General features: G+C 36.5%; 1 protein-coding gene across 2 annotated transcripts in view; it reads right to left on the reverse strand.

Annotated features, from left to right (window-relative positions):
* Positions 1-11,450: 11,450 nt before the first annotated feature.
* The window catches only part of ZNF569 (zinc finger protein 569), a 66,599-nt gene continuing 52,472 nt past the window's right edge, over positions 11,451-25,577 (reverse strand). For both annotated transcript variants that reach the window (XM_036012910.1, XM_028529708.2), the window contains exon 5: positions 11,451-14,914. In XM_036012910.1, coding sequence (XP_035868803.1) covers positions 13,092-14,914 — 1,823 coding nt within the window. In that variant the 3' untranslated portion in view covers positions 11,451-13,091. The remainder of the gene's footprint in view (positions 14,915-25,577) is intronic.

Raw genomic sequence — 25,577 nt, forward strand, 5'->3', positions numbered from 1 at the left:
TGTGCCCTGAGCGCCCAGGTCTGCCAGCCACTGCTTTTTCCTGTCATGACCCCTCTCTGCTGGCCAGCTCCACCCCTCTTACCAGTCTGGATGAATGGTTGTTGGGACTTCCATAGAGTTCAATTTTCTGTCTGTTCTGGTTGTTTTTTGTTTCTAAATTTTTGTTGTCATTAATTTTGGTTGTGTGAGGAGTCACAGTGTGTCTACCTATGCCTCCATCGTGGCTGGAAGCCCTGGATAGAGTAGTCTTTTTTGCAGGCTTTTTTTTCATTACTTGGAATATTTCTTGCCATTCCCTTCTGGCTTGTAGTGTTTCCATTGAGAACTCAACTGCTAGCCTTATTGGGGCTCCCTTGTATGTTACATCCTGATTCTCCCTTGTTGCCCTTAGATTCTCTCTTTGTCTTGGAATTTTGCCATTTTAATTTTGACGTGTCTTGGAGTGGGCCTTTTGGGTTTCTCTTGATTAAGACCCTCTGTGCTTCTTGGATTTGTGTAACTTTTTCTTTCATCAAATTAGGTAAGTTTTCCAACATTACTTTTTCAAACAGGTTTTCTATCCCTTGCTCTTCTCCTTCTGGTATCTCTGTTATATGGATATTATTATGTTTCATCTTGTCTTGCAGCTCCCCTACCACCTCTTCATTCTTTCTGAGTCATTTTTCCTTTTCTTGCTTTGTCTGTGTGGTTTTTTTTTTCCTACCTTGTCCCCCAGGCCACTGAATGGGTCCTCTGCTTCATCTAACCTGCTTTTGATTCCTTCTCCTGTGTTCTTCAATTCAGAAATTGCATTCTTCTTTTCCTCTTGGCTCTTGTTGATAGTTTCTATTTCCCTTTTCATGTTGGTATAGTTTGCAGTGAGTTCCTCATAGTTTTGCTGTATTTTTTGGTATTCTCAGTGAGCTCATTCAGCTTCCTAATAGCAACTGCTTTGAACTCAATATCTGATAGTTGACTTGCCTCTATTTAATTTAGCACTTTTTCTGATGGTTCTTCCTTTCCTTTGATTGGGGATTGTTTGTCTTCCCATTTTTGGTGAGATTCTTCTTGTTTTCTTCTGCTTTTTTAATTGATGTTTTTTGACTCCCTGTTTTTGTGGTGAGAACTTCTATGGTAGGAGACCTGTGATATTAAGTGGTGCAGTCTCCTTGATCTCCCTAACTTGATGCTTTTGGGATGCCCTTAATGCCACTTATGTTGGCTCTAAGGATGTAATTGTGTTTTGATTGTTGTTGTGTCATTCTTTGGTGGGCCCTTGCCTCCAGCTGGTTGAGTGAGGGTCACTCTGCCACTATGTCAACAAAACAAACAAGCAAGCAAAATACAACCAAAAACATTGAAATTGAGAACAGGCTGACAGTGACCAGAAGAGAGAGTGGAGGGGATTAAAGGGGAAAAGGGAGAAGGGTTTGCAGGAACAATTATAAAAGACACATGGACAATAATGGGGGGATGTGGAAACAGGGGAGGGAGGAAGGGAGAGCTAGAATGGTGGTGGGGGAAGGCAGAAAACTGTACTTGAACAACAATAAAAAATATTACAATTAAAAATAAAGTTTATTTAGTCACATAAAAGTATTGTTACTTCAGCTTTTTTTCTCCTTTCCATTTGCATGAAATATCTTTTTCCATCTTTTTACTTTTAGTAATTGTGGATCTTTCAATTGGAGGTTGGTCTCTCAGAGACAGCATGTATATGTTTTTTTTTTTCTTTAATCCATTCAGCTACCCTGTCTTTTGATTGGATCATTTAAGCCATGCCCATTTAAAGTGGTAGACATGTTTCAAGGGTCATTTTATTTTTTAAACAATTTTCTTCTATTTTTCCTTATTTTTTCCTCTTTTTAAAGCAAGGATTTGGGGGGAGGAAGATGGCAGTCAAATAGGTGGAAGCTGAGTCCACTTGCACCCAACTTGGACACTTGGCTGATCTTCCAAAACTAAGCTGAACATTTAATGGAATCTTAGCTTATATGAAGTTTGGAAGCCAAGGAGCACAAAAGATGCTTCACAATGGGCAGTAAGAGTTTATTTGAGGATGGGGAAGTACCCTGGGTGTGGTGCTCTAGTCCCAGAGAGTCTGGTCAAAGATCAGTTTTGTGGCTCCCCCCTCCCCATCCCAGGGCAGTGAATCCCTACACCTGAGCCAGGAGCAACTTGGATACACAAAGTTGGAGAAATCCAGGCTACACACACACAGCAAACAGTACACCCATAGCTGCAGTAGCAAACACCTACCAGGAGAGTGCCAGAGAGAGAGAGAGAAGGATACTACCTGCACATGGGTTGGGTGGAGGAAGCTGGGTGGGACCAGTCATGACTGTGAGAGACTCTTGGCTTTGTGGAGGGTCAACATGAACAGAAATCTGGACAGTGACTCAGTTCTGCAATGAAAGTGCCCAGAGAGACTTTTTAAAGGGGAACTGAAGCATGCTGGGTAGGGACCCCATGTGTAGCTGCCCTACCAGCAATGGGAAAGGATTAAGGGTACAGTTTGCTCTAACTCAGTGAAGCTGGGCAGATTGATCAGAAAGGTGCAAAAGAAGGGGATTTCTCAGCCCTAGCCTGGCACAGCTTGCAGGGCAGAGGCTGCACAGAATGGAGAATGCAGGGTTTTCTCTGCTGTGAGGGCTGTGGGCAGAAAACTGGAAGAGCGGGAGCTGTGCATATGAGATTATTTAAAGCCAGACAGAGCCCCCTTGGCTGGCGGAGCTTGGACCTCCAGGAAGGAAAGGTTGCACCCAGCTCCCCACCTCCTGCAGGAGTGGGAATATCTGCAAAACAGGCAGGGCAGGCTCAAAAACCCTGCAGGGTGTATTTCCACAAGATAAAGATAGCAAGAAGGATGCCTAAAAGGCCCATTTTGAACTTTTCTCAGAGAGACAAAATACTGATTCCTAGGGCCCTATTTCACAGAGGCCAGCAAAATAGGGAGATCAGAAAGCACTGCAGCAAGGGGGAACCAGGTCCCCACCCAGCCTTGGCTCACACACACAGCTGCCCCAAACCCATGACACAGACAACTAATAAATGAGAAACTATACATTATTGGGAATAAGCTGGGTTAGACCAAGAGGGGTGGTGCAGGAGCAGGGGGAAAACACCCACAATTTTCCCAGAAGACTGAACAGTACCTCCCAAGGGAGTCCCAGGGGTCCCACCCTTCTGTCACAACAGAAGCTTTCTCTAGAAGGTGAAAGTGATACAGGTAGAGGTATCAGAAGTTGGATGACTCACCTCGAGACCTTGAACTGATGAAAAAACAGAGGTGGATCAACCCAGGCATGTGCCCTGACTGGGAATGAGCTGGCTACCCTTTGGTTTGCAGGCTGACACTCAATACACTGAGCCACACCAGCCAGGGCATCCTTGTTGATTTTTTTTTTTTTGGAAGTTGTATCCATTATTGACAGTGGGGTGTTCAGATCCCCTTTTATAAGTGTGTTGCTGTCTATATCTTTCTTGAAGTCCTCCAAGATTTTCCTATGTATTTGGGTGTTCCTATGTTGGGTACATATATGTTTACAATGCTTATGTCTTCTTGATGAATTCTTCCTTTCAGTATTATGATGTGGCCTTTTGGGTATTTTTTTAAGGCCTTTGGTTTGAATCTATTTTGTCTGATATAAATATTGAAACCTCAGCTTTTTTTTCCCTGTCTATTTGCTTGGAATATTTCCTTCCAACCCTTCAATTTAAGCCTATGTAGGTCTTTTGTTCTGAAGTGGGTCTCTTGTAGCCAGCATATGTGTGAGTCATATTTTTTTCATCCATTTGGCTACCTTATGTCTCTTCGTTGAAGAGTTTAATCCATTTACATTTAAGGTTATTATTGATAGGTACTTATTCATTGCCATTTTCCCCTTTATACTTGTGTTCCTCTCTCTCTCACTCTTTTTCTTCATCTTCTTAAAGCAGTCCCTTTAGCATGTCTTCCAGTGTTGGTATGATGAAGGTGTATCCTTTTAGGCTTCTCTTATCTGGGAAACTCCTTATTTTGCCTTCCATTTTAAATGAGAGGCTTGATGGCTTGAGTGGTCTTGGTTGCAGGCCCTTGCTTTACATTACTTGGAATATTTCTTAACATTCCCTTCTGGGTTGTAGTGTTTCTGTTGAGAAATCAGGTGGCAGCCTTCTTGGAGCTCCCTTGTATGTTCCTTCTTGTTTCTCCCTTTGTCTTGTAATTTTGCCATTTTAATTATGATATGTCTTGGAGGTGGCCTCTTTGGGCTCATCTTGATTGCAATTTCCCCTTCCTAGACTTGTGTGACTGACTTTTCTGTCATCAAATTAGGGAAGTTTCCCATCATTACTTTTTCAAACAGGTTTTCCCTGTGCTGTTCCTCCTCTTCTCCTTCTGGTATCCCTACTATATGGATATTGTGTCTCATGTTGTCCTGTATCTCTCATAACCCCTCTTTATAATTTTTTCTTTTTCTTGCTCTTTCTAGGAATTTTTATCTACCTTTTCCTCACAGCTTGCTGATTCGATCCTCTGCTTAATCTAGCCTGCTTTTAATTTCTTGTACTGTGTTCTTCAATTCAGAAATTGTATTTTTCTGGCTCTTTTTGATAGTTTCTATGTCCTTTTTCATGTTGATGTAGTTCCTAGTAAGTTCCTTGTAGCTTCCTTGTAATTCTTGTAACTCTCCCTGAGCTCACTGAGCTTCCTTATAACCACTGTTTTGAACTCAGTGTCAGACAGTTCACTTGCCTCTATTTCATTTAGCAGTCTTTCTGGGGATTCCTTCTTCCCTTTCAATTGGTTGTTGTTTCTTTGCATTATAGAAGAGACTCTTTTTGGTTTCTTTTTCTCAAAGTGATCTGCTTTGACTTCCTGTATTTGTGGTGTGAACTTCTATGGTGGGAGTCCTGTGGGATTCAGTGGTGCAGTCTCCTTGGTTTCCTGAACCTGATGCACTTGGGATGCCCTTTATGTTGGCTCTCTGGATGTAATTGGGTTTTAATTGTTGTTGGGTCATTCTTCAGTGGTCCTTCCCTCCAGCTGGCTGATTGAGGATCTCTCCACCCACCATATCTTGTATGCTCTTGTGCAGGCGTACTGATTTTTCCTTCTGGATCCACTTCTGGTGATGTCAGATGGTGACCCCATCTGGCCTTAGCCAGTGTGTTTAAGACTACCATGGATCTACCATGTGTGGCAGACTCCTTCAGTTGTTAATCTAGTCACCCTATAATCAGCAGTCAGGCTTAAGCACCACAGGTTGGGGCAGATAAGGGCAGTACTTAGGGCAGTACTATTGTTTCCCCTCAGGCTGATGCCACATGGATGGGAGTAATTTGCCTGATCAAGATGGTAATGCAGTATGGGAGATGACTCGGCACTGGGATCCTGGCTGCTGCTCTCTCAGTTCTCTCTCCAAAGCCACTGTCCCCAGTTTCTTCTCCACTCTGCTCACACCTTTGCTGGAACTAAGGGTAAGTGGCTGCATATGAAAATTTATGCATTGGCTCCATAAATGGCTCTTTGCATCTCCAGTCATCCGTCTCTGGCAGAAACCCTGCTGCTTTTCACAGCTGGATGTTGTTTGTGTGGTTTCAGGTTCCAGTACTGTAGGCAGGGTAGCCCAGCTTAGAGCTTAGACTCCATCCTTCTCAGGGTATCCCCCAGCTGTGGAGATATTCCTTTGGCACTTCAGCTGCCACTCAGGGGGGCCTAGCCAGCACTTTCACGTCCCCTCCACACTCCTTACAAGTCATCTTGTGTTGAAGCTGTTTATTCTGTTGTCTATGGTTAAAGGCTTCTCTCCCACTATTGTTCAGTTGTTTATTCTGGATGATTTCTTCACAATTTCATTGCAGTTCCAGGTTGGTCCTTGGAGGAGGTTACACTAACTTCCACTCACTCCTCTGTCATTTTGGATTCCTGAGTCCCAGGAATTGCACTAGCAACAACAGGAGGAGAACCTATAGACAACTGGAACCTGGGCAGAATCCTTGCTTGCCTCTAGTCAAACCTGAATTCTTATGAAAAATCTACTCTGAAACAACCACTTGTACAAAAAAAGAAATCCCTAAGAAAATTAGAAAATACTTTGACACAAAAGAAAATACAAACACATTACAAAACTTATGAGAAGCAATGAAAGCAATGCTCAGAGGTAAATTCATCAAAGTAAAAGCATACATTAAAAAAGAAAATCTCAATCTAAGTTTACATCTTAAGGAACTAGAAAAAGAAGAGCAAAGTAAACCCAAAGGCATAGGAAGGAAATGTGGATGAAAGCAGAGATAAACAATATAAAGAATTTTAAAAAATAAGGAATTGGTAAGTTTAAAAGTTTTTTCTTCCAGCCCTAGCTGGTATAGCTCAGTTGGTTGGAGTGTAGTCCCATGACAGAAAGTTTCCTGGCTCAATCCTTGGTCTGGGCACATATAATCCCCAGTCTGGATGCATACAGGAGGTAACCAATTGATGTTTCTTTTTCACATCTATGGTTTCCTCTCTCCCTTTCTTTCTTTAAAAGCGATTTAAAAAGTGTTCTTTGAAAAAATCAACAAAATTGACAACTTTTAGTCAAAGTGTTTAAGAAAAATGAGAGACGTAAGTAACTAAAATCAGAAATGAAAATGGGGACATAACCAATTTTAAAGAAATTAAAAGGATTATAAGGCAATACTATAAACACTGTACACTAACAAATTAAATATCTAGATCAAATATACAAATCTTTACTCATATTAACAACTTAAGGGATAAAAAAATCTCAATAGACCTCTAACAAGAGATTAAATCAGTAGTTCCACACTCCTCAAAAAGTTCACCAGTGAATTTAAAGAAAAATTAATACCAATCCTAGTCAAACTCTCCCAAGAAATAGGAAGGAATACTTCCTAACATTATTTGAAACTATCATTATTCTGATACCAAAACCAGAAAATACTAGAAATAAAAACTGCAGATAAATATCCCTCATGGATATAGAAATAAAGCTTTACAACAAAATACTAGCAAACCAAATCAAACAGTACATTATGAGGATCATAACAGCATGCCAATGCAGGATTTCTCCCAGGAATACAAGGCTTGTTCAAAATAAGAAAAAAAATTAATGTAATACATTATATTAATAGAGCAGAGGGAAAAATCCACATGATCATCTCATCTGATACAGAAAAGCATTTATAAATTCAACAATTTTGTCAAATATTAATTGACCATAGAGACTTGGGTTTGTTTCTAGGCTCTCTATTCTGTTCCATTGATCTATTTGTCTGCCCTTATGCCAATACAAGAGTACTTTGATTACAGTAGTCTTGAATAGAGTTTGATATCAGGTATTGTGATTCCTGATATCCAACTTTGTTCTTCTTTCTCAAAATTGCTTAAGCCATATGGGGTCATTTATGGAAAATATATTTGCTGATCAGACATTGGACAAGGGTTGATTTCCAAAAGACATAAAGAACTCTCATGACTGCAATCCAGGAAGACAAGCAATCCAACTTAAAAAAAAAGTGGGCAAAAGACTTGAATAGACTCTTCTCCAAGTAGGATTTCCAGAGGGCCCAGAGACAAATGAAAAGATGCTGCAAATTAAAACCACAATGAGATACCACTTCACACAGGTCAGAATGGTTATCATAAACAAACCAACAAACAATAAGTGCAGGCAAGATTGTGGAGAAAAAGAAACCCTAGTACATTGTTGGTGGGAATGCAGACTTGTGCAGCCACTGTGGAAAACAGTATGGAATTTCCTCAAAAAATTCAAAATGGAATTGCCTTCAGACCCAGCAATTCCACTGCTAGGATTATACCCTAAGGACCCTAAAACACCAATTCAAATGAACCTATGCACCCCAATGTTCATAGCAGCACAATTTACAATAGCCAAGTGCTGGAGGCAACCTAAGTGCCCATCAGTAAATGAATGGATCAAAAAACTGTGGTATATTTATACAATGGAATACTACGCAGCAGAAAGAAGGAGCTCCTAGCCTTCATGGCAGCATGGATGGAACTGGAGAGCATTATGCTAACTGAAACAAGCCAGGTGGTGAAAGACAAATACCACATGATCTCACCTATAGTTGTAACCTAATCAACAAAACAAACAAGCAAGCAAAATATAACCAGAGACATTGAAATAAAGAACAAACTGACAATAACAGTAAGGGAGGGAGGAGGGGGATAACAGGCAAAAGAAAGGGAAGGGTTGTTGAGGAACATGTATAAAGGGCACATGGACAAAGCCAAAGCAGGGAAGGATTGAAGGTTGGGGTGGGGTGGGGGAAAGTGGTGGTGGAAAAATAAAGACAATTATACTTGAATAATAAAAAAGAAGAAAAAGAAAAAAATAGACTATAGTATGGTGGTTACCAGAGGGTAGGAGGATGGAGGTATAGTAAAGGGGTCAAATACATATAAATAAAAGATTTGAGTTTGAGTGGTAGGCACACATTTCAATGTACAGAGCATATATCATAAAATAGTACACTTGAAACATATAATTCTATTAACCAATGTCACCCCAATAAATTTAATTAAAATAAAGAACCTTAAAATATCTACTGTAAATGTCTATACCTACCTGGATTATTAACTGGAGAACTGGAATTTTATCTCTGTAGTTTTATTGAGATATAATTATCATACAGCACTATGTATTTTTAAGGTATACAACATAATGACTTCCATTATACATACTGTGAAATGGTTATCACAATATGTTTTGTTAACATTCATCAGCTCATGTAGGTACAAGAGAAATTAAAAAAAGAAAAAATGTTTGTAATGAGGACTATGAGGATCTACTCTTCTAAAAGCTTTTAAATATAGCAGAGTAAAATGCAGTTATGATATACATTACATAACTAGTACTTATTTATCTTTTAAGTGGAAGTTTGTATATTTTAACCACTTTCATCCAGTTCCCCCTGCTTTATTCCCACCTCTGGTAACCATGAATATAATTTTTTTCTATTAGCTTTGTTTTTTCACATGTCTTTGATTTTAGAGTCCACATATAAGTGATATCATAAAATATTTGCCTTTTTCTCACTTTACATAATGCCCTCAAAGTCCATTCATATCAGAAAATGGCACAATTTCCTTCTTTTTATGGCTGAATATTTTTCTATATCCATTCTTTTCTATCCTTGCATTCATTGGATATTTGTTTTTTCCATTTCTTGGTTATTGTGTAAATGCTAGTATGAACATGGAGGCACAGTTATTTCTTCCATAGATTTTTGTTTGTTTCCTGTGGATATCTTTTCAGAAGTGAAATTGCTGGACAAATGTTTACAGTTGTTTTATTTGTAACGACCCCAAACTGGAAAAACCCAAATTTCATTCAGTGGCTGAGTAATTAAAGAAACCACAGTAAAATTATCCATACCATAGAAAATTATTAAAAAAAAAAAAACACCTTCTTCAGAGCAACAAATTATTGTACCTGAAAAAGTGGGATGTATTTAAAGGGAATTATATTGAATGTAAAAAGCCTATCTCAAAAGGTTATATAGTGTATACTTCCATTTATAAAACATTCTTGACATGACAAAATGATCAAGAATAGATTAGTGGTTGCCAGGGTTGAGTGGGAAGCAGAAAGAGGAAAGGTTGGATGTTACTACAAAGGGATAGAACAAGGGGTCTTTGTGGTGTCAGAAGTTCTATATCTTGATTGTGATTGTAGTTACACAAATTTCATAAGATAACATTATATAGAATTACATGGACACATACACAAGTGCATATAAAACTAGTGAAATATGATAAGGTCTGTGGATCATTCCAGTGCCAAAGCTGACACTGTACTGTAGTTATACAAGGTATTACCAAGAGAGAAAATGGGATGTAAGTCATACCAACTAAACAGTACCACAGGATATTATTTCTATAACTTCCATAAATCCATACTTCTTTTTTTGTGTCAAACTCCTCTGTATTTTTATACTTTTTGCATTCTTGTTCAGGTACAGTTGTCTCCATTTCCCCCTCACTGTGCCCCCACCCTGTGGCAGATCCTGGCCAGCAGGATCCATGTACGTTATGGTTGCTTGTGAACAAATATACATGGACTACAGAAGTCCTGTAGAGAGAAAGGGATGGCATGGCTACTCTCTGAGAGAGAGAGGGTGAGAGGGCCAGAAACCTCAGTCCCTGCTTGGACAGGCTTTTATTGCTTTTCTGGGTACATTACATGGAGGGTAGTCCTCATTTACTATGCACAGGTTCACTGCAGGGGATTACCTTTTACAGATAACAAAGGAAAGAATGTTGCTAATTACTTCAAAGAGAAGAATGTTGCAGACCAAGAGGAAAAGTTGTTGAACCAGTCACACACCATACTTGGGAGGATTAGCTCAGATTTTAGGAAGTTGTGGTAAGACCTTGCTGCCTCAATTCAGGGTGAGGGAGTTTTAGCAAAAGCAAGTCTCTTAGCAGTCTAGGTACAATGCAGGCCTGATTCCCCACAAGAAAATCTCTCTGTGGGCGTGGTCCTGCATGCCACTCTCCCCCCACTGGTTTTCCACATGGAGGCTGAGCTACAAGTCCATGCCATGTGAAGCAGTTCCTTACACCACCCCACCCACCTTCACCTCCCATCCTCAAACCTACCCTCTTTGACTTTGTCCATGTGTCCTTTATGCATGTTCCTTGATGGCCCCTTCTCTATTTTCCCCAATTACTCCTCTTCCCCTCTGGTTACTGCCAGTTTGTTCTTCATTTCAGTGTCTCTGGTTGTATTTGGTTGTTTGTTTTGTTGATTAGTTCTAAATCTAAACATTTTTAAAGTCCCAGTAGGAAAAAATATAATCATAATATATGAATGGGCTACTCACAGAAAAGGAAATTTGAGGACCAAAAATATTTAAAAGTCCTCAACATATTATAAAAGAGCTGTAGTAATGACCTTTCACATCCACTGGGCCCTTATCTGATATATATAAAATCACTAGCATATGCACCCTAATTTAAGGATCCAGAAACCAAAGAAACCTTATTTTGTTTTTATTGTTGTTCAGCTACAGTTATTTTCATTTTTCTGCTTTTGCTCTCCCCTGCCCCATCCAACTTTTTGGATACATTGAAATTGCTTCTGTTCTGATGTGAGTTACTATCCTTGGGCTTGACATGTTAGAACATTAATCACATATTATAGTATGCATGGATGATGTTTCCCCTCAATCTGAAACCAACCCAAATGCATGCAACTTTTTTCTGAAATAGAATGTCAGTTATCCCAAATACTATTTCTTTTGCTATTTTACTACTTTCAACTCAGAAAAAAAATAATATTTGAAATAAAAATTAAGTTAAAAATTAGATGAGAACAACAAATTTTTATTATCTTAATTCACATTATGAGGACACAGTAAGCAAAGCATTATTTTAATTCAGGTTTGGTTTGTGTATTAGCAATAGGAATTCTCTGTAAATGTTAGTATCTGATCAAAAATAAGAATCCACTTAAAAATTATTTATATGGGCCCAGGTTTCCTGTACCAACTCTACTTATTTTTTAGAATAGGTAATAAACAAAAGCAAGAAATAATACCAAAAAAAGCAACACAATTTTGACAACCAGATTTGTTACCACTGTTATATTTGCTTTCATTCTTTAAGAACTATTACAGGTAAATGTAACTACTCCCTCCATACCTTTCCCACTCCCTACAAGTAGAAACCACAGTAATATATGGATCCATGGTCAATACACAGTACTATTCTTTGCATTATTTTATTATATTGTACAAATGTATCATATTTCATTGTACACTTTGCTTTTTACTCCTATTATGTTGTAAACTATCCAGGCAACTATGTCAAATTTGTATTCTGTAAATACTGTATTATATCAAATAAATAAGCACATCATAATGATCTATCTCTATACCATAAAAATTTATGCTATGCCTAATTTATAGTAATACAAAGCATAATAGAGTGAACACATATATCTCTTTGTGCATATATATTGGTGCTACTATGACAATACACCATAATAAAACAAAGTGAACACATATAGTTCTTTGTACACATATTTGGGTGCCTCTGAAACCAATACACCAAAATAGAATTGTTTCATATTTATGTGTGTTTTTTAAAAACTCCTGTTACTTTATAGTAATAAATATATTCTATTTTCATCATAGTTTTAGAATTTTGCTTTTTATATTGTCCTTTAATCTACTTGAATTTTACTTTTATATATGGTATAGAGAGCTAATGTTTCTTGTTGATATGAATCTTCCACTATCAAATAGGCCATTCTTTTTCCAATAATTTCCATAGCACTGTCACACACAAAATCCACATGTCTTTTTCCTTCAATCCTCAATTTGTTCCTACTGACTTACTCATCAAGAACACACTGTTTAAATGATGCAGTTTTAAATAAAGTATATGATATCTAGTAGACTGTCTTCTGTTTTTCTGTTTGTAACATTTTCTTCAGTTATTTACAGGACTTCACATTCCAATATAAAATTTTGAATCAGTTTGTAAAATTTTTAAAATTATAACTAATGAAAACTCTGAGTAGAAGTACTTTACAAGTATGTTAGAGATTTGTAAAAAAAATATTGTTTATAATGCCAAGACTTTTCCATGTTATTTTTCTAAAATTTAAGCATTATCATATGCTCTTCAAAATGTGATACATATATTCATTGTGTCTATTCTTAGACATAGTATTTGAAGTATATATGAACATATTTCTAATTTTATATCAACACATTTTCTAATTATTTCTCATATAAAAGTTTATTTTTATAGTTTCTTCTTCCTTCCAATCTTTTTCTTGATAATATATTGGTTAGGAGCTCAAGTATCATGTTGATAAGCTGACAGAAAATAACTTGTTTCAAGCTTTACTTTGAATGATTAATAAATAGCAATAGATACAATATCTGCTAAAAGTTATGGATGATCAGCTTTTTCATTACACAATTTGTAACCTTGGTAATAATTCTCATGTTTCACAAATGTGTGACTTCTTCAAAAGCTTTCCCATATCACAGTTTTCAGCTCTAGAATCAATTACGTAATATGTTAGAAGGTGCTAATTCCTTCTGAAGGTATTTCCATATTTACAATATTCATAAGGTTTCTATTTCTAATAAGCATGAATTTTCTGGTGTCTAATAAGATGTGACTTTTGACTGAAAGCCTTACCACACTCATTACAATGATACGGCTTCTCACCTGTATGTTTTCTCATATGAAGTGTAAGAGATGAGATTTGAGAGAAGGCTTTTCCACATTTACTACAGTCAAAAGGTTTCTCACCTGTATGACCTCGTACATGTATAGTAAGGGATGAGCTTTGAGAGAAGGCTTTTCCACATTTATTACATTCATAGGGTTTCTCACCAGTATGACCTCTCATATGTACAATAAGGGAAGTTCTTTGAGAGAAAGCTTTTCCACATTCATTACATACATAAGGCTTCTCACCTGTATGACTTCTCATATGTAAATTAAGCAATGAGCACTGAGAGAAGGATTTCCCACATTTATCACATTCATAGGGTTTTTCCCCTGTGTGACTTCTCAGATGAAGAGTAAGGGATGCAATTTGAGAGAAGGCTTTACCACATTTATTACAATCATAAGGTTTCTCTCCAGTGTGAACTTTCTGATGTGTAATAAAGTTTTGCTTTTGGCTGAAGGCTTTACCACATTCATTACATTTATAGGGTTTCTCTCCAGAATGAATTTTTTCATGAGCAATGAGATTTGATTTCTGGCTAAAGGCTTTCCCACATTCTTTACATATATAGGGTTTTTCTCCAGTGTGAATTCTGTGGTGTCTAACAAGATTTGACATCTGAATAAATGCTTTCCCACATTCATTACATTCATAAGGTTTCTCTCTAGTATGAATCTTTTGGTGTGTAATGAAGTTTTTCTTGTGGCTGAAGGCTTTTCCACATTCCTTACATTCATAGGGTTTTTCACCAGTATGACTCCTCATATGTACAGTAAGGGCTGAGCTTTGAGAGAAGGATTTTCCACATTCTTTACATTCATAGGGTTTCTCACCTGTATGAATTCTCATATGTATAATAAGCATGGAAAACTGAGAGAAGGCTTTTCCACATTTATCACATTTATAAGGTTTTTCTCCTGTATGACTTCTCATATGAAGAGCAAGAGATGCAATTCGGGGGAAAGCTTTACCACATTCATTACATGCATAAGGTTTCTCCCTAGTATGAACTTTCTGGTGTGCAATGAGGCTTTGCTTCTGGCTGAATGTTTTCCTGCATACATCACATGCATAAGGTTTCTCTCCAGTGTGAATTTTTTCATGATCAATGAGATTTGATTTCTGACTGAAGAATTTTCCACATTCCTTACATGCATAGGGTTTCTCTCCAGTATGAATTCTTTGATGTCTAATGAGATTTGACACTTTAATGAAAGCTTTCTCACATTTATTACATTCATAAGATTGTTCTCTACTGTGAATTTTCTGATGTTTTAGGAAGTTTTCCTTATGGCTAAAGGCTTTTCTACATTTTTTACATTCATAGGGTTTCTCTCCAGTATGAATTCTCAGGTGTCTGATGAGATCCAAGGTTTGACTAAATCCTTTTCCACAATTATTACACTTAAAGGGGGTTACTACAAGATTTGATAAGCTATTGCCAGATGACTTTATAGGTTCATTATATTCATAGTATTCCTTTCTTATAAGAATTCTCTCATTATTATGACAGTGAAAATTACATTCTAGACGTTTTCCAAATAAGTTATAGTCATGAAAGTTGTGACTAGAAGAAAAAAAGTCTGAATTTGGAGAAAATGAATCAGAAAATTTTTTATCACATTCACTGAATTTTTCTTCAGTCAGTGTTTTTATAAACTTATCTTCAAGTTGTGTCAAAAGTTTGTCCTGTATATTCTGATGGTCATCAATTCTCCATATTTCTCCTAAAACAGAATGTAAATAAATATTACTTATAAATTCTTCCAATATTATAATAGCAAGAAGATTTAAAAAACATGCTATTATAGGACTGATTCATGGCTTAAGGCCTAGTTTCCCACTATTAAGAAAATTCCAAATACATATACCTCCTATTTTCTAAGTTTTAGAAAATTTCAGGAAGGTTAATATGAATAAAAGCAGACATTTATGAATACAAATAGACTTAATTGCTTTTAAATGGGATCTGAGAAAAAAAAACAGATTAACTGTTGAATAAATAAAACATGCAGAATTTACAAATAAAGAAATAATAATAAAGAAAAAAGAGACAGGAAGTAAAATCATAAAATTGACAGGACTCTATTGAAATACATTATTGCACATTGTTTGATATAAATAATTTCCTAGAAAATGTAAATGACAAAAATGACTCTAAACCATATAGAAAATCTAGTAGGCTAATTTCCATAAAAAGAAATCCCCTAAAAACATAAGAAGAAATCCCCTAAAAACATAACAAATAGATTCACATGGAATTTTAATAAATATTTGAGACAACACTAATATGCAAAATGTTACAAAAGAAAAAAAGTAGAATTTCCACTTTTTTGTATGTGTGGAACAAGCAAAATTAATACCAAAACCTGAGAAAGATGATGATAAAAAAAAGCAAATTATACACCAATTTCACTCAGGAATTTCAAGGTAAAAATTCTACATAAAATATCACAATGACCTAGAAGAAAATTAAATAAAGAACCCAGAAAGCACAATAAACATAAGATATATCACACATGAGTAGATTTTTTTTTCAGGAATATAAGCATGTTTTCATATTAGAAAAATTATTTACTATAAGTAAATTGGTCAAAAGGGAAAAGTGAAGTAATGATTTCCCAAAATATTAAAGAGATGACAAAACTCAGCATCTATATTTCATTTAAAAATAACTTTAAAATAGGGCCAGACACTTTATTTAACTTGAGAAATAAAGTATAGTACAACTTAAACAAAAGCACCATGGTTAATGGGAAAATTCCCAAAGCATACACATCACAGTCAGGAGGAAGATGAGTACTATGCCACTATCATTACAGTACTGAATAGTAAATTAGGTAAACAAAAAGTGTACAAAGTTGGAAAGCAAAGGTAAAATTAACATTATTTGCCAACAATAAAACAATTTACCTGCAAAATCAAGAGTCAGTTGACTTTTGAGAATATATGTACCCCTATGTTCATTAGAGCATTATTTATAATAGCCAAGATATGAAAACAGCCCAAGCACCCATCAGTGGTTAAGTGGATTAAAAAAAGGTGTGATATATTTACACAATGTAATACTACTCTACCTTAGGAAAAAAAGAAGTAAATCTTACCTTTTGCAGCAACATGGACGGACCTGGAGAATATTACGCTAAGTAAAGTCAGTCAGAGAAAGACAAATACCATATGATCTCACTTATCTGTGGAATCTAATGAACAACATAATTTAGCAAACAAAATAGAAACAGAAGCAGAGATACATAGAATGGACTGACAGCTGTGAGAGGGGAGCAGGGTTGGAGGGTTAGGTGAAGAAAAGGTGAAGATACTAAGCAAAATATGTATAAAACACACAGACACACACAACAGTATGGTGATAGCCAGAGGGAAAAGGGATTGAGGGAGATGAAAAGGGGGAAAAGGGGGATAAATGTGGACAAAAAAAGACTTTACTTTGGGCAACTGTCACATGATGCAGTATGCAGATGTTTCATTGAGATGTACACTTAAAGCCTGTATGTTTGTCAACCAATGTCACCCAAATAAACTCAATTAAAAACTTTAATGATTAAATCATTCCCATTATAATGAAAATAAAACTAAAAGCTTTAAAATTTTAACTTTTTAAATTCTAGATGTACTTTTTTCCTTTTAAAATACTATTTATTATATTTTTTCCATTATCATTTGTGTCCTTAAACACCTCTTGCCCTAGAAATCACCACCCTGTTGTCCACGTCCTTTTATTTTTTTGTTTGATCCCTCCACCCCACTACCTTTCTGCCCCACTAGCTGAAGATGTGTTTTCCATCTATCAGTCTGTCTCTGTTTTGCTTGTTAGTTCCGTTTGTTCATTAGATTCCACATGAGTAAAATCATACAGTATTTGTCTTTCTCTCACTGGCTTATTTCACTTAATATAATGTTCTCCAGGTCCATCCATACTGTTGCAAAGGGTAAATTTTTCTTCTGTTTTTCTTCAAGTAGAATTCCATTGTGTAAATGTGCCATAGTTGTTTACCCACTGATAAATTGATGGACACTTGGACTGCTTCCATATCTTGATGATGGAAAATAATGCTGCAATGAACATAGGGGTGCTTATTTTCTTTTGAATTAGTGATTTTAGTTCATTCAGATATATTCCCAGAAGTGAGATCTCTGGGTCAAAAGGCAGATCCATTTTTAATTTTTTGAGGTATTTCCATACTGCTTTCCACAGTGACTGCACTAGTCTGCATTCCCACCAACAGTGGAAAAGAGTTCCCCTTCCTCCATATCTTTGCCAGCACTTACTGTTTTTTGATTTATTGATGATAGCCATTCTGAAAGGTGTGAGATGGTATCTCACTGTGGTTATTTGTATTTCTCTGATGATTAGTCATGTTGAGCATCTTTTGATATGTTTACTGGACATCTCTATGTTGTCTTTGGAGACCTCTCTATTCAAGTCCTTTGCCCATTTTTTAATTGGGTTGTTTATTTTTTTGGTATTGAGTTTTGTAAGTACTTTATAAATTTTGGATATTAACCCCGTATCAGATGTATCAGCAAATATGTTCTCCCATTCTCTGAGCTGTCTTTTTATTTGTTGATGATTTCCTTTATTGTGCTAAAATTTTTTAGTTTGATGAAGTCCTATTTGTTTATTTTTTTTCTTTTGTTTCCCTTGCCTGTGGAGAGATATTCACTAAACAATTTCTATGAGCAATATCCGAGATTTTGCCACCTATGTTTTCTTTTAGGATTTTTATGGTTTCACCCACAGCAATCAAATGAGAAGGAGAAATAAGAGTCATCCAAATTGGAAAGAAAGAAGTAAAACTGCCTTTATTTGCAGATGACATGATATTGCACATAGAGAACACCAAAGATTCCATCAAGAAACTACTAGAACTGATAAATGAATTCAGCAAAGTAGCAGGGTACAAAATCAATATTCAGAAATTAGTTGCATTTTTATATGCCAATAACTAATAGAAAGGGAAATTAAAAAAACAATCCCATTCACGATTGCTTAAAAAAATACCTAGGAGTAAACCTAACCAAAGATGTAAAAGACCTGTACTCAGAAAATTAGAAGACACTGAAGAAAGAAATTGAAGAAGATAGAAAAACGGGAAACACATACCATGTTCACGACTAGGACAAATTAACATGATTATTTTAACTTTTATTTAAGGGTTCACATAAGCTTGTAACTTTTATTTTTATTATTTTCAAAGAGAGTCAATTGAAAAATAATTATAAAATAAACACTAAATTCACAATATATAGCAAATATTCAGTTTCAATAACCTTCATATATATAAACAACTATTTACAAAAATAAAACAGAAGACTACACTTATAAATGAAATAAAAACATAAAAATATAGAATAAATTTAACTAGAAAGGTCCCAAAATTATAAGGAAACTTTAAAATCTATACACAGATTTGAATAAAGACGTGCCATGGGTTGAACTATGTGCCCCCTTCCCTCCACCAAAAAGTATGTGTTGAAGTCCTAACACCCCAGAACCTCAGAAGTTATCTGAGTAATCTGAAGTTATTTAGAAATAGAGTTATTGCAGATATAATAAGTTAAGATGACATTGTAGTTGACTAGGGTAACCCCTAAATTAAAATCAATGGTGTTCTTATAAAAAGAATAATACATGAAGAAACAGAAACACAGGAAGAATACCACGTGAAGGTAAAGACAGACTGGAGCTATTACATCACAAGCCAAAACAATTTCTGGGACTACCAGAAGCAGAAAGGGGCAAGGAAGTGTCCTTCTACAGGTTTCAGAGGGAGCATAATCCTTTGACACCTTAATTTAGTATTTCCAGTCTTCACAAATAGCAGAATAAATTTCTGTTATTCTAATCCACCCAATTTATGGTACTTTTTTTATGGCAGCCCTATAAAACTAAGGTAAATAGCATATCATATCCTTGGACAAGAACATTCAACAGCAAAGATGACAATTATCACAGGATAACCTAAGAAATTAAAGTGGTTTCAATAAGAATGTTTGAAAATACAATTAAGTAATAGCTCAAAGGAACTATGGTTTCCTGATGCTAGGGTTTCCACTGTGACAAGATAGTAAAAAGCTAAGAAAATTTCTGGCAACTGGAATAGGGAAACTGAGACAAGAAAATTAAGGCCAAACAGTTTGAGCAACTTACAACCAACTGGTGAATTGCAGGACCTTATCTCCCCTAACCAAGGACACTTGAGAGTGAATGGTTTATACCTCCCCTCCCTAACCAATGAATACTTAAATCGCCCTGGTCTGGGAAAATAAAGAACAGACCCAGTTAATGTCATTTGTACCAGCTAAATAACAACAACAGCAACAACAACAACAAAACATTAAAAGCCAGACTCAAGATAAAACAAAATAGCAGACCAAAGAACAATTCAAAATGCCCCATGTGTTCATTTTGAAACAACAGCACATTAAAAATGCACCTGGGAAGCTGATAAATATTCTGCTGAAATTCTCTCCTAAGATTCTCCACCACAGAAAAAATAAAGATAAAAAGCCCTTAGGACAAAGACAGTGCAGGCTCTCTCTAGAGTATCCCATGCCCCTTCCCAGGCATGAACTTTTTGCTTTCTCCTAAACTCTAAGGGTCCCCATGAGACTTGCAGCCATGGTAGCAGCAGGCAGCGGCAGCTCAACCTAGGCTTACCCTGTGATCCTATCTCCAAGGCCTCCTTTTTTCTGACTTCCCAGTGAGCTAAAAGAAACTCTGCCTTGGCTTACTTCTGTATCTGTGACCTTCACTTCTCAGTGAGCTAACAGCAGCCCCGCCTTGGCTCACTCCTTTCCTATAACATTTCTATGGAGCCAAAGCAGAGCACCACCTAGGCTCTCTCCTCACTCACGTTACTTTTTCTATCCTAAGTCCTTCCTTTATTTCATTGTCCTCAGCTTTAATAAATGTAGTGTCAATATCCCCTGGACTTGTGTTGTGAAATCTTTCCTATAAGATGTCAAAAACCCACACGCTACAGGTCGGCCTGAGGGAAAATGATTAAGGAAAGTTTAATTAATTTTCAGTACTTTAAAAAAACTTGTCCTATAAGCATGCATTGTATAATTTAAAAAGTACATACAGTTATTTTGAGTAATGCAGTAATTAATAAAAAGGGGAACAACAGGAAGGTAATTATTAGATGAAAGAGTTAGAACATGAAACTGAAAGAGCCTACCTAGCATGACTGGATAAGGAAAAAGTATAGTGAGCAGAAGGTAAAACAAAGAGTGAGAAACTGAGCTTAAATATGGTATAATAAAGACATTAATTTATCTCTGATCCCATCTAAAATCACACTAATATGAGATAAGGAAAAAGGTATAATCTAACAAAGACAAAATCACTGCTTTACCCAAGAGAGGTTGAAAGATTGCTCTCAAAACAATATAGCTGAAAGGCGCTAGATTCAGGGACACCAGGCAGAAGAATACAGAAAGAATGGGCTCAAGCATAGAGAGAATAAGTGAGGTCTACATACTGAAGGTAAGACACAGTCTTGTATTGCTGCTTAGCTCTAAGATGGGAAAATGGAGTTTCCTCCCTCTCCTAGACTGAAACTAACTTAAAGGAAAATTTCCTGTGAAGAGGTAAACCAGGAAAAGACAGAGACTTGGTTGCAGACAATAAATGTAAAGAAGGAAGAATACTAAGCTTTTGGCTCACTTCATTTTGGGGAAAAAGAAGCTCAATTAAGCAAAATGTGTTAAGGGAGAAGGTAAGACTAGGTCATCAAGGTACTATCCAAGCCACAGGGGAGAGAAGAGGGAATTTCAGGGGAGAATGGGTAGGGTTTACAGGAACAAATTTAAAGGACACATGGACAAAAACTAGGGGGAGGGTGGTAATGGGAGGGAAGTGGGGAGGGTTGGGTGGGCGGGCTGGAATGGGAGTAAATGGGAGAAAACTGTACTTGAACAATGATTAAAATAAAATTTTAAAAAAAGGTACTATCCAAGGAGAAGTGAAAAAATATTCCAAGGGCAAGATCAAAATATCAAATGTGAAAGAGAAGATTCCATGATAGTAGAATGATAAAATATCTAATCTTTCCTCTCTATAAACAAGGCAAAAGAAAAGTCATCGATTCTTCAATGTTCCTATGGGGTGAATATCCTCAAAATTATATTAAATAAATTAGTGTTAACAAATACAGTACAGGCTGAGACAGAGGAAGGATTCTAAAAAAAGACACCTATTCATGCTGATATTAGGTAGAGCAAGCAGCTGACTGTGTCAAAATGTAGATCACATCTTGAAGGGCAGAATTAATTATCTCATGATTACAACATTGAAATTCAAGAGTATAGATTAGTTACAGGAAGATTTGATATCCCAAAATGTCAGAGAAGCCAGGAATGAATGAGGAAACATTCTGACATACTATCTTTTTAGGAAAGTCTACTGAGGTTAGAGTATAAGATTCAATTATGAGAAGACTTGCAACTGCAGTTTCCTTTTTGAATGAGAATAAGTAAAGTCTAAACATACTTCTACACACACAAACATGTAGAATAAGGGGCTTCAATATGAAGCATAGTCATAGATACTGAGTTGGCAAACTTTTTCTTAAAGGGTTAGATAGTAAGTATTTTAGGCTTTGTATGCCATATAATTTTTTAAAAGATTTTATTTATTTCTTTTTAGAGAGAGAGGAAGGGGAGGAGAGAAAAAGAGGAAGAGAAACATCAATGTGAGAAAGATACATCGATCTGTTGTCTCCTGTACACACCCAAACTAGGTACTGAACCTGAAACCCAGGCATATACCCTGATTGGGAATTGAACCAGTGACCTTTTGCTTTGTGGAATGATGCCCAACCAGCTAAACCCTGGTCAGGGCTGTAAACCATATAATTTTTGATGCAACTAGTAAACTTTGCTGTTGTAATGTGAAAAAGCTACAGATAAGATATAAATGATTGGGTGTGACCGTGTTCCCAAAAAAGTTTATTTGCAAAAACAAAGGCTTACATTCCAGTTTGCTAACCCCTACTCTAGATTAGAGCATTCATTTTCCTTCACCAAATATCATCCTTCTTTAAGGCAGGTCAAAAAGAACTATCCTCACTCGAAAATCAAAAGGTGCTGGAATTAATCTATGAAAAGTATTACTAGGGTCTTGTTGTTAGCCAAACATACATGCATAACACAGACACAGACAACTGTGCGGGGATAGCCAGAAGAAATGGGAGTGGGGGCAGGGAAGACGGGGGCAAAAGGAGGGAAAATCGGAATGTCTGTAATAATGTAAATAATAAAAATAAAGAAAAAATTTATAAAACATTATATTCACAAAAAAATATTACAAGGGAAAAAATAACAGAAACATGATATAAAGAAAGCAAGCAAAAATACAAGGAAATTAAAATTCTGATTAATTGTATTGCCATGAATTAAAAAACAATGAAATCAGCACCTATAAAACAGAATGTCAAAATATAAATGTAAATACTTCAAGAAGAAACAGTGAGAAGGCAAATAGGGATGAAAAATTAGCTAGCAGAAACAAGGGGGAAAAGGAAGAGAAAATAAAACCACCTGACACAAAGAACACCAGCTAGTGGTGAGGGGGAAAAAAGAGAGAGAGAGACACTAGTTAGGAATTTTAATATTGAAAATGTGGTGGGGTAACCTCACATTGTAAAACAGAAAGATAATAGATAAAACAGAAATTAGGATGCATCACTGGGAATATAGGAAGGGGCATAAATCTTCTAAGGACACCTCAGTACTCTTCACCAACCACACCTGAGCACCATACACAAAAAATGAACAAAACGAAAATAAACAAGTATTAGCCAAAATCAGATCTAAGAGAGGAAATTAGAAAACAAACTAGAAAATGGGTCTGACTTGAATACCTATGCAAACAAAAGTCCTGTTAACTGAAGTATAAGCCTTGGGCCAGCAATAAGAAAGAGAAACTCAACTGAGGTTCCTACAGTAAGTCAGGACCTTCCAAAAATATTCAACTGGTCCTCACTTGGTAATGTCTATTGGCACTCACGAGAAGCATATGCTAATAATCTTCATAAGAAAGCAACCTTGCCCTGGCTGCAGGTGTGGCTCAGTTGGTTGGATTTCCCATGATAGAAATGTTATGGATTTGACTCTGATTAGAGCACATACCTAGGTTGTGGGTTCAATCTCTGATCTGGGTGCCTATCATCCCTGGTCCTGGGCATACTGTAGCCAACTAATTGATGCTTCTATCTCGCTTGGATGTTTCTCTCTCTCCCTTCCTCCCTTCCCTTGCCCCACTCTCTCTAAACAAGGAATGAAAAAAATGTACTTGGGTGAAGTTTTAAAAAAAATTAAGCAACCCAATTTCAAACAATAACATTATTGGAAGTTAAGATTTTAAAATTTTAATTTGCATTTAGAAACCATCAAACATGAAGAAGCAAATACAATAAGTGTGTCACTGAAAACAATATATTTAAAAGATACAAAATACAAAAGAGTGTGTAGAGGGTTTTTTTTCAGAGCAAAAGAGAAAGCTTTAATTTCCAATTTTAATTCTAAACAAAATTTACAGTAATGCATCTCTCAAAAAGGAATATTCACATCAGGAATGGTTGCTTTCAAATGACAAGTCATTTTTATTAAATTATATACTTCACGTAGTAAAACTTCAGAAAATTGAGTCAATGCAGAAATTATTTTAGAATTAATAAATGTGAAATCCAGATCCAGGAGCTGCAAATAAGGAATACCAGAAAAAACACAGCAGCTAGGGGAGCAGCAACAAAGGGCGCATCAGAATGCTCCTACATTTTTAAAGAAGATTTTATTTAGTTTTAGAAAGGGGAAGGGAGGGAGAAAAAGAGGAAAGAAACATTAATGTGTGGTTGCCTCTCACATGCCCCCTACTAGGGACCTGGCCTACAACCCAGGCATGTGCCCTGACTGGGAATTGAACTGGCAACCCTTTGGTTCACAGACCAGAACTCAATGAACTGAACCACACCAGCCATGGCTCTCCTACATTTTTGTGTAAAACTAGAACACAACCCATGATTTTGACAAACAAAACAGATAAAACTGTGTTTGGTTAAATCTCCAGTAATACAATTTTGTATCTCACAAAAACTACATGTTCTTTCAAATGTCCACAAAACCTTGGTATATGTACCTGCGTGTATATCGGGGGAGTATAGGTGGGTGGTCTGTCCAGAAAGTATCCATCTATGCACTATAAAAAATAGAGACATTTATTGAAGAAGATGCAAGATACAAGAAACATTGTACAGAGGACAATGACGCCTCAGTCCCCTTCAAGGTAGGCACTTTGGTACCACACTCAGTTCTCCCAATTGCCATCAGCTGTCCCACTGTATTTTCCTGAATCCCATCGATGGTCTGACAACTCTTCCCTTTCAAAGGTGATTTTACTTTCAGGAAAAACCAGAAGTCACAGGGCACCAAATCTGAGCTGTAGGGGGTCTGAGTCACCTGGGTGCTTATGTTTTGCAAAAAAAAAAAAAAAAACTGCACAAGACGTAATGCACAAGTGGGCATGTTCTCATGATGAAGCTGCCAATTACCAGTTGCCCATAGCTGTGGCCTTCTAAATCATTGGAATAGTTTCCACAGAGGAACATTCAAACTTAATGCAAAATTTGATACAGATTCGTTGCTCTACTTGCTCATTTTGAATGTGACAGCCACACAGTACACATGCTCCTTCGAGGGCATCTACTGCCCCACTGACTAGTACAGTAAAGTTGTCATTGTTCACACATGTGCATTCCAGGCCACTTTCCTGGGCTGCCAGGTTACAACAGTGTCACACAAACCATTCTCATTTTTTTACAAAGATGTTATCTATTTATTTTTGGAAAGGAGAAGGGAAAGAGAAAAAGACAGAGGGACATCACTGTGTGGTTGCCTCTCAAGGGTCACCTACTTGGGCTGCAACCCAGGTATATGCCCTGATTGAGAATTGAATGGATGACCCTTTGGTTTGCATTCTGGTGCTCAATCCACTGAGCCATACCAGCCAGGGCCCAATCTTGTTACATTTACAATGGTTAGACTTTTTCTGGACACACCTGTGTGTGTGTGTGTGCATGTGTAAACAAACCATTATAAAGGCCATGTTTTTCTAATTGCAATATATTAACTATAAAAACTACTAAAAAACCTTAATCACAAGTACTAAGAAACTGAAGAAGAAAGAAGAGGTGATTTACAAGACCATCCTTTTAAAAAATTAAATTAATATTATGGGGATATTTTTATTAATTTTTTTTATTATTGTTCAAATAAAGTTGCATCCATCCCCCCACCATCAATCCCCCCCGACCACAGCCATCCTAACTTCCCACCCTTGATCCTATCCCCCTTTGGTTTTGTCTATGA

This window comes from Phyllostomus discolor, chromosome 12, assembly GCF_004126475.2.
Source record: "Phyllostomus discolor isolate MPI-MPIP mPhyDis1 chromosome 12, mPhyDis1.pri.v3, whole genome shotgun sequence".
NCBI classification, from domain to species: Eukaryota; Metazoa; Chordata; class Mammalia; order Chiroptera; family Phyllostomidae; genus Phyllostomus; species Phyllostomus discolor.